This window comes from Pocillopora verrucosa, chromosome 14, assembly GCF_036669915.1.
Source record: "Pocillopora verrucosa isolate sample1 chromosome 14, ASM3666991v2, whole genome shotgun sequence".
NCBI classification, from domain to species: domain Eukaryota; kingdom Metazoa; phylum Cnidaria; class Anthozoa; order Scleractinia; family Pocilloporidae; genus Pocillopora; species Pocillopora verrucosa.
In genome coordinates this window covers 3,506,513-3,521,390 of record NC_089325.1, presented here as the reverse complement: position 1 = coordinate 3,521,390, position 14,878 = coordinate 3,506,513, and the positions used below count along the sequence as shown (strand labels likewise).

The following is a 14,878-nucleotide window of genomic DNA, read 5'->3' as shown; positions in this document are numbered from 1 at the left end:
AGTGACTCTTGGTTTGCTAGGAAAAATTGGGGCCTTTTCCAAATTGAAATCAAAGTTTTCAGTCAATTTCGTAGGGTATGCTTGTTGGACTCCAGTACGGCAACGTGTTTTCGTCGAACACAGGCAAAATTTGACCGATTTTACTCAAATGTTCGACAGCAAGTGCCTCTTTTATGTACATGCATCCGCGTGCTAAATTTCGCTCGCATACACTGCATACGCAGCAAGATTTCATTGGCTAAACTAGATCTTGGCCCGAGGGGTTGCCATGGACGCTTGATTTATGCAAAAAACATAATTTGGTATTAACCAGAGAAGTAATAATTAACTCGATGTTTCTTGTAGACCGCATGCGCGAACTAAAATTTCCATCCATTAAGTTTGTCCTCTTTTTTCCTTGCCGATATTGCATTTATTCGTTGTCGTTCATAAAAGTGTTAACTCGTTGTCAGCCAATCAGAAGCGCGCAATTTTATGTTCAAATCATGGTATGGCATATTTGTAAGCCCCTAAAGAAAAAAAAATAAACAGGCAGCGACTGTTCCATAGAAAATTAACTACAAAGCTTTTTATTCATAATCGCTCTTAAGGTAAACTCTAGATGCAAGGTAACCCAAAACCATTACGTTCTAACACGGGTAAAGGACTAGACCCTAATAGAAGTAGCATATTATGCTATTAGCATTGCTATGCACTTTTTTCCGTAAAGTATGCTTTTCAAAAAATAAACACAAATAAGTCGAAACTATAGAGTTTACATTGGACAAAGCGATACAGTTATGCCCCAATTTCGATCAGGCAGTAAATTGCTTATTTGAAAATGTATCCAAATGGCAAAAAACTTAAGTGAATCCGTTAGAGACTAATCAATCACAAGAATGACTAGAAGAGTTATTCCCATTGAAATTATGCTATTTTTCTCCGAATGTGCCAGTGTCATTTACTGATTAAGATCACCGTTCACTTAAAATCACCAGGCATAAAATTTACCATCTTCATTTACATAATCATTGCGCATAAACATTACATATCGACAATCCTATCCTAGCAACAGCCAAGCCTGCCGCGAGTCTCCCATAGCTCAGTGGTGGACCAAAGAAATTCATTTATATATCAAGCAAAGTTTGACTCACAGTCTTTAAAGAACTGTTGTTAATTTAAAAACGCATAACACTCCGTCTAGTTTACGTAGGGGGCTCGTTTCTCGAAGGTCCCGGTAAGTTAACGGGCCTATAAAGCTGTTATGTTTTTATTCTAGATGGAAGTTTTAAAATTTTTGAAAAATTATGCAATAAAACTATCAGCTAAGGAAACAGGATGGACAGGTTAAGGTGAAATGATCAGCCTCTCTATTCCTTAAATTTTGATTTTTAAATAAGGCTTCAAACTTGTTAAGTCAGCTGGACTTTCGAGAAACGGACCCCTAGCCTGCTAAGTATTCATTAACAGAGTATCGCTTTGTCATAAATGTTCGTTCGTTTAGACACTGCGAGATCATTACCCGAGATCATCATCCGACGGACAATGAACACATTCAAATGGATACAAAACCGGTGTCATCGAATTTCGAGACTGAAAACCTGAAGTATTATTATCTATACAACCGCTCTTCATTCTTCTCCATACCCTGTAGATTCTGGACCAGAACTACAAGTTGAACAGTAGGTCACGGTGTTTATAGTGGTCGTCTTCACCACAGTGTGACAACTGTTGTCTTTGGGAGCCTTCTTGAACAGCTGGTGCTCTAAGATAAAAGACAGAAAAAAAGAAAACTCAAGAACCAGATATATATACTCTTTATTGTTAACCAGTTGGTAACAATGAACTGACAAAAAAACCTAAGATTTTTATTGTTTTATTTTCAAATTTCTCAAACTCTCGGATGTGATCACCGTCGTTGTTTTGACCATACACGACCTTACCTTATTGCCGGATTTTCTCTAAAGTTATACTCCAATAGTTGTAATGATTTTATCACTGACCATCGAGGGCCTCAAGTAAAGGAAGGGGCGGGTGGGCGGGGGGGAAGAGTAACTGGATCCCCTCCATCTGGGAGAAGAAGTAATTTTGGAACCCTACTCATGAAAATATACACGACCTGGATGCCTCCTCTAACTACTTTCTTATTTCCTATAAGCCTCTACGGCATGTAGACCAAAGGAAGTTTATGATAAAAAGATAAATCAAGGAGATTGGTCAGACTGTCTTCTATAAAGAGCACGTTTGAAAACATCGTAACTAGTGCTTAGATCACAAAAAGGGTTTACCTGTGTTGTTGTAGTCCGGTGGCAGAGTTTCTTCGACACTTGGCGAAGTAGCCTCACTTTCCTCTATTGATAGCTTGCAGGCATCTGGAAATATTTGAGTAAAAAAAGGAGATATCAAGTTGAGAGCATTCCCTATGATGCTTTCAGTGAAAATCATGTTCAAAGCTTGATTAGTCATGTAGGTTCACTGACCTGTACTGTTCTGGACAAGTATTTGAGTTTCCTTGGTCCCTGGCGATGTGGCGTTACTATCTTCTGCTGGCTGTGACCTTTCTGTGTTTAACCGTTCTAAATCAATTCTACTAGACTCTTTTTTGCTTCGTGTTTCTTGCGGCCTTTCGGCGTCATTAACCCTCTTATTTACTCGGTGATTGCTCTTTTTTTTAAGAAAATAGCAAATGACCAACAGCAACAGGACTACAGCTAATGGAACACCAACAGCAGCACCGATGATTGCGGCTCTCGAAGGACGATCAGCCACCGGGGTCTTCTGATATGCAGTGCGCATGCTCAATGAGGTGGTTACTTGGCTTGTGGGAGACGGCACCAATATCAGTGATGCTGTGTGGTTTGTTTCCACAGAGCTGACTGAGCTGAAATTTGTACGAGTTATAACTTTACTGCATACGTGTGATCTGTGAAAACTGCACTGCTTGTTTTCAGGCATTTCTTGGCACTGCGGCTCGACTAGATCATCTTGATCATAACAACAGCGGGAGCAGGGCTGACACAATCGTGTTAGGCGGTCATCTTGGTAAGCGCCAGGCTTACACTTTCCACACACTGCCTTGGAAGTCAGAGTGCAGGCTTTTATGGTTTCGCGATACTCTTCACAATTCTCACAGCTCATGCATGCCCCGGCGTCTTTTCCAGATGAGTATGTTTTCCCAAGCACACATGGCTCGCAAACTATGGGTGTCTCTGGGCTTTGAACAGAACTGCATTGCACAGAGAGGCCTCGTCCTTGGGGGCATTTAACACAGGCCTGACACTTGACCGCTCCGCTGGTAGAGTTGTATATCGCAATACTGTCACCGTGACAAGGGGATACGAACTTGGAAAAAGACATCTGGAAATGATCAATGAATATTGATCAAGGAATGTTTACAACGAATATCAAAACTATTGGTGCGCAAAAGAGAAGCCTTTCGATAACATGGAATGTAAAGTACATATTTTAAATGATAGCAGCGAGTTTACTGAACATTTCACTTCCCTTCTCCCACCCAATCAGCGTGTATCTTCCCACCTACCAGTAAACCAAAAAATTGCATTCGAGCATACACCCTTTCGATAACAGCTCCCAGTACCGCTCCTAGTTTTGTTGTGCAATAGACCGAACTATATTTCGGTTTACAGGCGGAAAAACCCACTCATAGAATGTTGGGAGAACGTCGAATGTTCTCCCAACATTCCAAGTGGGTTAAACCGATAAAATGGTTGTTTATTATTTTTACTAAATAAACTGAAAAGCAAAATACCGTATGTTTCAGTTGCCCTAGGTTTACTTGTGCAATAAACGATAGGTGTTTGATCTATGAGGGGGCTCGCAGTATCTAGAGTGATAGTGATATAGAGTGATGTTAAGGACTTAATAAGGTGGAACACTTTACAACCTCCGTTATGTCTTGTTCCAGTTCCGCTCGTGTTATTGGTTCAAATTTTGTTCCAAAGATCAAAATCAATCGAATTTACCATAACGTTCCAAACGTTTATTGAAAGACAAAATCAGAAGCGTTTCTTGATCGGAAATGCTGAACACCACTTCCGAACGTATTTTAGGGACAGTCATTATTTATTGTCTTCTTCCTGTTATCGAGATTGCTAAGCTCAATGGCGCATTTCCGGTGGTCACTGACTCCGAAAAACTAAAAGCCTCTCTTTTTATTTGCCGCCTGTGTATTTAAGGCACAATATCAATGGCTTCGAAAATCAAGCAGTGAAAAATATTAAAAAAAAAAAAAAAGACGGAATAAACTGGCTAACACGCGTAATACTGTTGTTAAGATATACATTTTACAAATGCCTTCAAGCCCATAAAGCAAACAGGAGTTTTCAATGAGAGGCGGGTTGCAGGATTTCTAAGCGACGCTTGGTGCCACTGTTGACTCGCAATATTTGCTTGAGGCCGCGCTTAAACCCTATCAAGCTCTGGGTCGTTTGAAAATTAAGCCACAACTAATTTTTTTTTCGGAAATGTATTCCCTGTAGATGTGAATAAAACCAGAATTTACCATAAGCTAAGGTATAGTGACCTATTAAATGTTGTTGTTTCCGCCGCTGTGTTTGTCTTCAGTGCATCGCATGTGCATGGTAAGAGATCTATTTCTTTCCATAACAAACAAAATCATTCTCTATTTGTGGTTGCTTTTTATACCAGCGGCAGATTTTGATAAGCCTTCAGTTTCATATTGTAATGACGAAGAAATTTTGCGGCCCCAGAGCACGTGGCAGATACTCATAGAAAACATTCACCTTTTCCGTGAAGAATTTAAATATGTTTGCTGAAACACTTTGAACAAGTCAACTCCCCTCAGTGACGAACGAAAGTTTAAGTTTTAAGAGAAAATAGAAAAAAATAAAGAACGCCAAGGATTCCAACCTCACGTCAAAACAGTAATTTGTGAAAATAACTTTCGCTGCCGTGTCTGATCTCCAGGCAATCAAACCTCGTACATAATTTCATGTAAATGTAGAATGATTTCCCTTCTCTCAGTCAAAGCGAAAGAAGAAAGGGAGAGAAAGTGATACTTACTGTGTGATAATTCAGTGCTGGTCAGTTTCTCACTGGCAGAGCTTATAATATTAAATGCAGGTAATAAAACTTTAAGATGTAGATGTTCCTTGGTTGGTTACTTTCCGGTATGACTGACTAGTTTCACAAGTTTACGTTTTAATTCTCTTTAATCCACATCCGGAGAGACATACTTACTAGGTCACGCCTATCGGCAATAGATGAGTGGTAGTCATTGCGGTTGGAAGGCTTCCAATTGCAGTGTCAACTGTTGGTAGGTAGACATTACGGTGTTTAAGATATCTTCTTTTTCACTACAGAAACATTGCCTGATAAAACTTTAATTCACCTTCAATGTTCAAAGAGTCCTTGACGGTAGGTTTTACAAACTTCAAGATGCAGATGTTCCTTAGTTGGTTACTTTCCGGTATGACTGACTAGTTTCACAAGTTTAAATCTTAATTCTCTTTAATCCACATCCGGAGAGACATACTTACTAGGTCATGCCTATCGGCAATAGATGAGTGGTAGTCATTGCGGTTGGAAGGCTTTTAATCGCAATGTGAACTATTGGTAGACATTGCGGTGTTTAAGATATCTTTTTTTTATCTACAAAAACATTGCCAGTTCAAGCTTTAATTCACCGTCAAAGTTCAAAGAGTCCTTGACGGTTGGTTTACAAAACCTCAAGATGTAGATGTTCCTTGGTTGGTTACTTTCCGGTATGACTGACTAGTTTCACAAGTTTACGTTTTAATTCTCATCAATCCACATCCGGAGAGACATACTTATTACTAGGTCACGCCTATCGACAATGGATGAGTTGTAGTCTTTGCGGTTGGAAGGCTTCCAGTCGCAATGTCATCTATTGGTAGACATCACGGTGTTTAAGATATCTTCCTTTTACCTACAGAAAAATTTACTTTGACAAATAAAGAGGTATTAACCGTTAACAAGTTTAAATCTTAATTCTCTTTAATCCACATCCGGAGAGACATACTTACTCGGTCATGCCTATCGGCAATAGATGAGTGGTAGTCATTGCAGTTGGAAGGCTTCCAATCGCAATGTCAACTGTTGGTAGGTAGACATTACGGTGTTTAAGATATCTTCTTTTTCACTACAGAAACATTGCCTGTTCAAACTTTTATTCACCTTCAATGTTCAAAGAGTCCTTGACAGTAGGTTTTACAAACTTCAAGATGTAGATGTTCCTTGGTTGGTTACTTTCCGGTATGACCGACTGGTTTCACAAGTTTAAATTTTGGTTCTCTTCAATCCACATCCGGAGGGACAAGACCTACTAGGTCACGACTATCGGCAATAGATGAGTGGTAGTCTTTGCGGTTGGAAGGCTTCCAGTCGCAATGTCATCTACTGGTAGATATTACGGTGTTTAAGATATCTTCTTTTTAACTACAGAAACATTGCCTGTTCAAACTTTAATTCACCTTCAAAGTCCAACGAGTCCTTGACGGTTGGTTTACAAAACTTCAAGATGTAGATGTTCCTTGGTTGGTTACTTTCCGGTATGACTGACTAGTTTCACAAGTTTACGTTTTAATTCTCATCAATCCACATCCGGAGAGACATACTTATTACTAGGTCACGCCTATCGACAATAGATGAGTTGTAGTCTTTGCGGTTGGAAGGCTTCCAGTCGCAATGTCATCTATTGGTAGACATCACGGTGTTTAAGATATCTTCCTTTTACCTACAGAAAAATTTACTTTGACAAATAAAGAGATATTAACCGTTAGCCGTATTTTGGCCAAACTTTTCCGTAGCCGTTAGCCGTAAAATCTATCACCCCATTGAGACCCTCTAAAAAACCCAGGGAAGAGAAAACGGAAAGAATCGGCCCACATCCTTGTGTGGTCTCAAATCGACGAGCGTACACTGCAAATGGACTGACAACTACGAGAACGCCTCTCTAACCACGAATGCAAAGAAATGGGAAATGGAGACTTTTTTTTCCTGGTCTTTATCATGTGACTGGAACGGCCACTCGCGCTTGTACTAGGAAACATTAGACAAGAATCCCTACATAAGGGCCGTACGCGATGGCGTTAGTGCAGCCGAATAAAGGGGGACGGTCTTGCAAAATGTCGAGCTGAAAGAAGAGAAGAAGACAACAGAAAAGTGACGATCATTATGATAAAACGCTAATTGACTGAGTTGAGGCGGACCGAGTGGGAAAATATTTGGCCCTCGGTTATAATGCATGTATCGCGCTCGACCACTTGACGTAATGACCTCGAGCCAAATATATCATCAGGTACATTGACAACAAACCTGTTTGCAGTGATACGTTAATGTATTTGTCTTACATGAGGTTGAACCTTCGAAAAAAAATGCTGCACGTTTGTCGAATGAAATATTACAATAGCACCAGTTTCAGTATTAAAAACCTGCCAACTTGCGCGGGCAAGTACGTCGAAAACTAAGGGAAACTCATCGAAATATAAAGTGAAATAGTTTTAGGTTAAGTGTTCCATTCTGTATTTCCTTGTTATGAAGAACTGCTAGAAGGTGACTTCAGATTGCATACATGTTATTTCTACACGATTTGATTGAAACTGCTCAACTACTCAAGCGCGAATACAATACCTTCCTGGTGGGCAAAGTACAAAATGAGTGGTTGAATGAAAAAGTGTTTTGTGCAAATTACAAAATGAGTGGTTGAATAACAAAATGTTTTCACATCTGCGAGCACAGGTAGCGTCGAGATATACTCTTCCCACAGCCGCTGACGTTTTTTGCCTTTTTCTCTTTTTTTCTAGGAAGGGAAAAGAAATGACGTATTTCAAAGCGATTTCGTTGTGCTGTTGATGAATGATGATCATAACTTGTTCAAGCAAAATTTCTTGTTTCAGTTTCCGTTCCGTGACTGGTTTGTTTTGGGAAGTTAACTGATATCGAACTTTGAAAGCGTGAAGACATGTATAATCAGATACAGGTTCTACTTCTACAGTTTCACCCCTGTCACATCACATTATGGTCACGAGAATAAAGGAAATGATCAAGCAAAATTTTTTGTTTCAGTTTCCTTCTCGTGACTGGTTTCAATTTTTGCGAAGTTAATTGATATCGAACTTTGAAAGCGTGGAGACATGTATAATCAGACACAGGTTCTACTACTACAGTTTCACCCCTGTCACATCACATTATGGTCACGAGAATAAATGAAATGATCAAGCAAAATTCCTTGTTTCAGTTTCCGTCTCGTGACTGGTTTGTTTTGCGAAGTTAATTGATATCGAACTTTGAAAGCGTGGAGACATGTATGATCAGATACAGGTTCTACTACTACAGTTTCACCCCTGTCACATCACATTATGGTCACGAGAATAAATGAAATGATCAAGCAAAATTCCTTGTTTCAGTTTCCGTCTCGTGATTGGTTTGTTTTGCGAAGTTAATTGATATCGAACTTTGAAAGCGTGGAGACATGTATAATCAGATACAGGTTCTACTACTACAGTTTCACCCCTGTCACATCACATTATGGTCACGAGAATAAAGGAAATGATCACCAAATAAAGAAGCTCTTGATCTTTAAACAAATTCCCCTTGGTAGCAGCTGAAGAAATATATAGAGAACAGTATGGAGAATGTCAAGATGTAAAGGGTTAAAGAAGAAATAAGCATAATGATAATATAGGGCCTGACGTTCCATACGTAAGCTTTTAAATTCTTTACAGTTGCCAGTTTACGTTATCAACTCGATTGGTAATGCTAAATTACCCTGTTATACTCTCCCACCGACGCAGTACCGCATGTTTCTTTGAAAACTTACCCCCTTTATAGAATTGACATGGATCGATTGGAGTAAGCGAACGGATTACAAATGAAGTTTTGAAAGCTTATCGACGCGATCATTTCAAGGCTTGGTGTCATTTTAAAGCTGACTATTAACTCTCGATGAATATATGTTGTCTTCTTGAGTACGCCTGACTTTGTTGATTTAATACAAACGGTCGTGTAAAAGTCATTTTCGAATAAGTGCAAAAACCAAACCCTAAAAATTCGCCTTAACTGCCCTGATACTTAGGAGATAGACATTGTTTCGTTTAATAAATAGGCGTTGCCTCGTGTTGACAGATTTATTCGATGACAAGAATCGTGATTGACATTAATTCAATAGATTGATTTAAAAGCGTTAGATTATTATGTTTAAGTCAGTTTTTCAGCAGAATCGAAGTGAGAAAGAAGTTATTTTGTTATCGTTTTTCTGTCTCTAAATCCGCTTACCTGGAGAATCTGCTAACCCGTAAAGTGAGACTGTTGTAACGACCCGCCACAGAAGTAAGTTTATATTGAAGTTTTTGAATTCAGTTACAAGATAAAGACTTGATTTGCGTTTGTTCTAATTGCGAATTATAAATGTATTTCTTTTAGATCGAATAATTATTAAAGCTTGGCTTAATATTATACGGTTTGTGGTGGTCACTTGATCTAATCAGTTCCGAGTAAGGAAACAGACATCTTTCTTCACAAATACCTCATAAACAGCCTTCTTTTGCAAGATCAGGATATGTTACCAAGTGCTTGCAATTGTAGTTCACTGAATCTTTCTCTTAGATTTAGTCACGCGGTTGAGTTATTAAAAACCTCCCTATTATCAAAGCAGATAGGGACGATCACGTGGTCATCAACAAACAATTTCCTTTAGCTGCACTTCATTGCTTGATGACTTCGCAAGTGGAAGGGAAACAATAAAACCGTTCCGCTTTGTTGACAATGTCAACAGCTTATTCAAAGGCATGAGGAAATTACTTAAATTACCGGAAAGATGAGAAATTAAGACTAGTCAAAACAAACAGAGAAAAGCTTCTGAGTTCTGAGTAGCTGTATATTGTTCTCTACTAACATTTGATCGAGTGTATAAACTGATTTTTTATGAACATCTGAATGCCTTTTTTGTCTTTTGAGGTTTTTTTTAAATGTAGTGAATGACTTCGATTTTCTAGCTGAAAAACTTCACCATATCTCTCTAACCAGGTAACACAATAGAGGCTTCTCCGGCCTAGGATACTGATTATAAAATACACGAAGGAGTTTTTAGCTAAAGGACAATGGGTAAAAGTGATAATCGTTTTTTTTTTAAGTTTGTGTAACACACTACACCACGGTAAATATCAGAGGGCTTTCAAGCGATGCGGAAACATTTTACCGCGAAGTTCTTTAGGCGATCATTAAGAAGTTTCGGGAGCGTCCGATTACATGGCATTAGATTTTCTTACTTAAGAAGTTCTACCTTGTTTGTAGAGTTTCTTGTTGCCCTCTCCTGATGTTCAATTTGGTCAATCGAGCGAGACGTAAGCAAGGGTAAAAAGCCAGGGAGATGTCCCATCTGTTACTGTGGGGGCACCCAGATCTTAAACAGGAACTTGAATTTTTGCGACTCGTCAATACAAAATTAATGTGCTTACGAGGCACATTTTAGGTCAGGAGTAGCGAAATAAATCGCACTATTCCTTTAATTACCTTATATGGAAACATTTTCTTAAACTTTCAACTACTGAAACACTGAAGACGCGTGACGCCGGATGCAATATACAGGATGTCCTACGTAATAAATACCCTTAGTCAGAAAAAACCAACCACAAGAAAATCATTTAATGTTTGTGGGCTGCACAAGAATTTTGCTTCTACATCAGATCTCAGCCGTGCAAAACCCGGCGCCGATGTTAACACAGGAGGCGATTTTATTATTACCAAATCACCTGCTAAGCATTCCCTAGTCCATTGCCAAATTGTGTCAGTTTGAGTCTCGTGACACGTGTCGCAGTAGTAGAAACGAATAGTCTTTCATGCCCAGACAAGTAACGTCTCTCTTGTCGCCGTCAAAACAAGGAAGTTGATTTCCCTGCGCAAAGTGGTTTAGTGGCACGCAACACGCAGAATGTAAGTCTCTTAGGAAGCTTTTATTTATGGTTAAAAAAAGCAATTTTTTCTGGTTTTGGTTGAAACACTCAATCATTCTTAACGCAACCACTGTAGCAAGCACCGAAACCCAAATACGGAAATACCAATCATGCCAATTACACTACTGTGCCCTTATTAACCTTACCGAAACTGTTGGACAATTTTTGAGATCAAAAGCTTTTAATGAGGTTCGTTTGCTTTCTTCCTTTTTTGGTACACAAAAAAAGAACAATTAAAAAAACATCAAAGCCATTTTAAGGATTAGACTCGCTAAAAAGTGGGAGATTTTCGCAAGGACCGCAAACCTTGATTTGCAACTTCAGGAAGTCTCGCTCATGGAAGTTACACGTAATTTTTTTTCTTGCTTAAAAAAAAAAAAAAAAAAGAAAAAGAAAATGGAAAGAATCGGCCTACCTCTGTGTGAAGTCTCAAATCGTCGAGCTAACACAGCAAATGGACAGCTAAACGAACGCCTTTCTCATCACGAACAAGTACACCGCAAGGAAATAGGAAATGGTTCCCTTTTGTCTGGTCATTACCGTATGACAAGAGATTATACACTGTATGCAGTTAAATCCGCAGTAAGCGGTCATCCACGAGGAATGCCGGGAAAAAGATGATCTTAGGACCTAGGACAGGAAATAAACAAAATTAATCAAAAAGTCTTTTTCTTCATTTAAATTCCCGTTTATCTCTTTATGAATCAACTCGAAAAATCAAAGCTGCGAAAATACGTACGCAGATCTTTTTGAGAATCCAACAACTTGACCGTTGTATTCGGCGGCAATTACTGATAATCTAAACTATTTTGTCTCCGCCATGAACAGCTCTCTGTAATCAGCCATTGTGACGAGCATCTGACAGGGGAAACGTGCGCTTCAAACTGCGTGGTATACATTGAGAAACGACGCTGATAAAAAGGTAAGTTTAATAGTTAGTTATAAGTTATCATTTAGAATACTATTTTTCTCATCTCTCTCGTATTCTGTTTAAACATGGATCGCGGAGATTGAATGAGGAGACAAGTCACGTAGACTATGCGCCACATTTAAGGGAGTTTGTTAATAAAAGACCAACCCTCTTTTAAAACTGTTTCCAGACAGCACCATTCTGTCACTGATCTACACCCTTCAGTTGTTGCGTGATGTGTGGCAAAATGGCGTCATCATCATCAGCGTGAGTGCTGTTTATCGCAACTTGGCCTACGCCGAGATTGTACCCGAACCTGGATACGCCATGGAGATCCAACCTCCGGGGCCGTGGCCAAAAGACGGCGAAGTCAGCTTCGAAAAAAACTCCTTGAGCTACAGAAGAGAAGGGTCCATGGGAATTAATAGAAATCTCCTTTGCTGTGTACCCTGGGGAGAGGTTTGGCATGGCCGGACAGCCAGGAGCTGGAAAGTCGTCTATCATATATGCACCGTTTCAATTGGCTAAGATAATGATTGACGGATACTCACAACCTAGACCTTCAAAGGAGTAGGCATGGAATTTCAATTATCACCAAGGAGCCAATCTTCTTTACGGGCGCACTGTGCATGAACGTGGATCCATTCCTTAGGCATACCGAGAGGGAGATCTGGAAAGTCCTTGAGAAATGTTAATTGAAGTCCTAGATCGAGAGCCTTCCCAACAATTGTACCAGGACCTCGCGGACTGCAGAGCTACCCTGGGTCCAAGTTAGAGCCAGCTCATCTCCTTTGCACGTGCGCTTCTTTAGAAAAACAAAATCATTGTAATAGACAAGGCGTCGTCCACCGTAGAGTACAGAACGGATCGGATTATTTTTGGGACACTATAATAACCATGATCTTTGAAGGTTGATTTTAGGCTAAAATGCGACTGGTTAAAAAATTATAACGTCAAAAGTATCATTTTCGTCAATGACAGATTGATCTAAATATTGAAGTTCATTCGATCAACGCCAATACATCAAAATGTCAGTTTTGGTTGCCATGATAAAATAGGTTAAATATGAACTGGAGAGCAGAGTTTCGTAATTTCGCTATATGATAATTAGATTATGATCAAGCTAAGAACTGAATAAACTGTTGTCACAAGTGATTTTCCTCGTTAAACGTCCGTATTATTGGTTTCAGTACAAGATTCGACCTGTTGTTTTCAACGCCTTTTTTTTTTCGGAATAAGGGTCATTTCTGCCTCCTCCCTTACGGCCCGTCATTTCATTAGTCACAATGCGCAATGAGTTATGGCTCTGTTGCATGTACTCGCAATGTTGTATTGTTATCTGCCACATGCACTGCAATCGCGCCTTACGTTTTGTGTACATGTTGTTATTTCCGCTGTGCTCCCGTTGCGGTGCTCGCCATAAACTCTTTAATTCCCAGAAGTGATTAACATGTAACTTCTCCTTGTAATATCTATACATTATTCAGCAAACAGGTTACGAGAATACTCTAACATGTTAACTAGAAGCTGTTATTTTGATCTAACTCCAGATTCTCTTAAATAATTTACAAGGAAATGAGTAGGAGCCAGAGGGGAGAATTAACAATCAAATTTGTACAGGTAATCACATGATTTCGAGCGCAATTTGGAATAAATAAGCACGAGTAAATTTTTTCAAAGACTAACAAAATTGCACGAGCCCGTAGGGCGAGTGCAATTTTTGGTCTTTGAAAAAATTAACAAGTGCTTGTTTATTCCAAATTGCAGGATTAAAATCATGTGATTACGTGTTAATAATATACATGGAAAAGTGCGAGATGGCTTATCATAATTAAACATAAGCAAAGCGCGCGCATCAAGTGCAAAAAATAATTTATTCAAACCGTGCGTTCGGTCAAAACAAGCGCGTACGATCAAAACAATAATATGCAATGATATCTTCGCATCTTTAAGGATGAAAAAGTTCAAAGTCCGGCTAAACAGTTCAAGGAATTGTTCAGTCTGTGTCCGAATCACTTTCGATGAAATGGAATCGTCGTTTCCGAGGTTTAACCATATTTGTTTTTTAATTTAGGCGTCGGATCGCTCGAGCAAAGTGTTAAGCTGGGTTGGCTCGTAATTTTCAATTTCCTCGGCAATTCCCTTCTCTAAACACCACTTTTTCCAAACCGACAACCAAAAAGCAGTGCTTTTTACAGTGTTTTCGTTGTTTAAGCTGTTTTTCAGCTGTGGTGGCGAAAGGAAACCTACTTAAAACGCCGACCATTGTTTCGCTCGCAAATTTTCAAATTTTCAAATTTTGTTGCGACATCCAAGGCTCGTATTTGATTGGCTCTCTGTGAGTTTCTTTGATTATTGACCAATCAGAATGTCTGATTTGTTTCTTTCTTTGCACTGAATTAACCCTCTTCTGCACTGAATTAACTCTCCTCTGCACTGAATTACCTGAAAACTGCATTTATCTTAACCAATCAGAACTGAGTAATTTTTCCATGTATATTATTATGGGTGTTAAAGGGTTATTAGATTGTGTTGGATGCCAAGAACCGATTATAACGTGTTGAGAAGTCAAGGCCATCTACGCAAGTCCTTTACTACACTACCATCTAAATAAATATTCAGCTCCGCTCGCCGACATGACGATAGCAAGAGAATTAATTGAAAAGATGTTGGTGACAGTCCATATAGGCAACTAACTTTATTGAACTGAAGCATTTTGGAATGAGATAAAACTCTTTTTCATATCTATTTCATAGCTCAACCTTAATTCTAAACAATTACATTAAAGCAATAAAACTAAATAACAGCTGAACACATGTCTCAAGATAATAAAAACCAGAAGAAATCAATAAGTTAAGTTGATGTTTCGAAAAGGTGGCATGAAAGGGTTTCCATCAGGAAAAATAATTAAAAGGAAGTCTACTAAAAATTAGTAATTAACTATCCTAAGAAGTATTTTCCTTGTATGATGAAATTTACTGAAAAACCAACCCTTCGAAGAAACAACCTAAGTTATTCGTTAATTCTTAAAGTGCTT

At 39.0% G+C, this 14,878-nt stretch overlaps 1 protein-coding gene across 2 annotated transcripts; it reads right to left on the bottom strand.

The window, feature by feature from the left end:
- Positions 1-693: 693 nt before the first annotated feature.
- Positions 694-10,397, bottom strand: LOC131769364 (uncharacterized). 2 transcript variants are annotated; one of them, XM_059085087.2, is made up of 4 exons: positions 10,262-10,397; positions 2,460-3,336; positions 2,268-2,351; positions 694-1,744 (listed from the first exon to the last, which is right to left on the bottom strand). In XM_059085087.2, the coding sequence occupies exons 1-4, from the start codon at positions 10,355-10,357 to the stop codon at positions 1,611-1,613; spliced, it is 1,191 nt and encodes a 396-aa protein (XP_058941070.2). In that variant the 5' UTR covers positions 10,358-10,397; the 3' UTR covers positions 694-1,610. The 2 variants fall into 2 exon arrangements, with proteins under 2 accessions (XP_058941070.2, XP_066017433.1); XM_066161336.1 differs by lacking the exon at positions 10,262-10,397 and adding an exon at positions 9,506-9,642.
- Between the last annotated feature and the right edge of the window lie 4,481 nt (positions 10,398-14,878).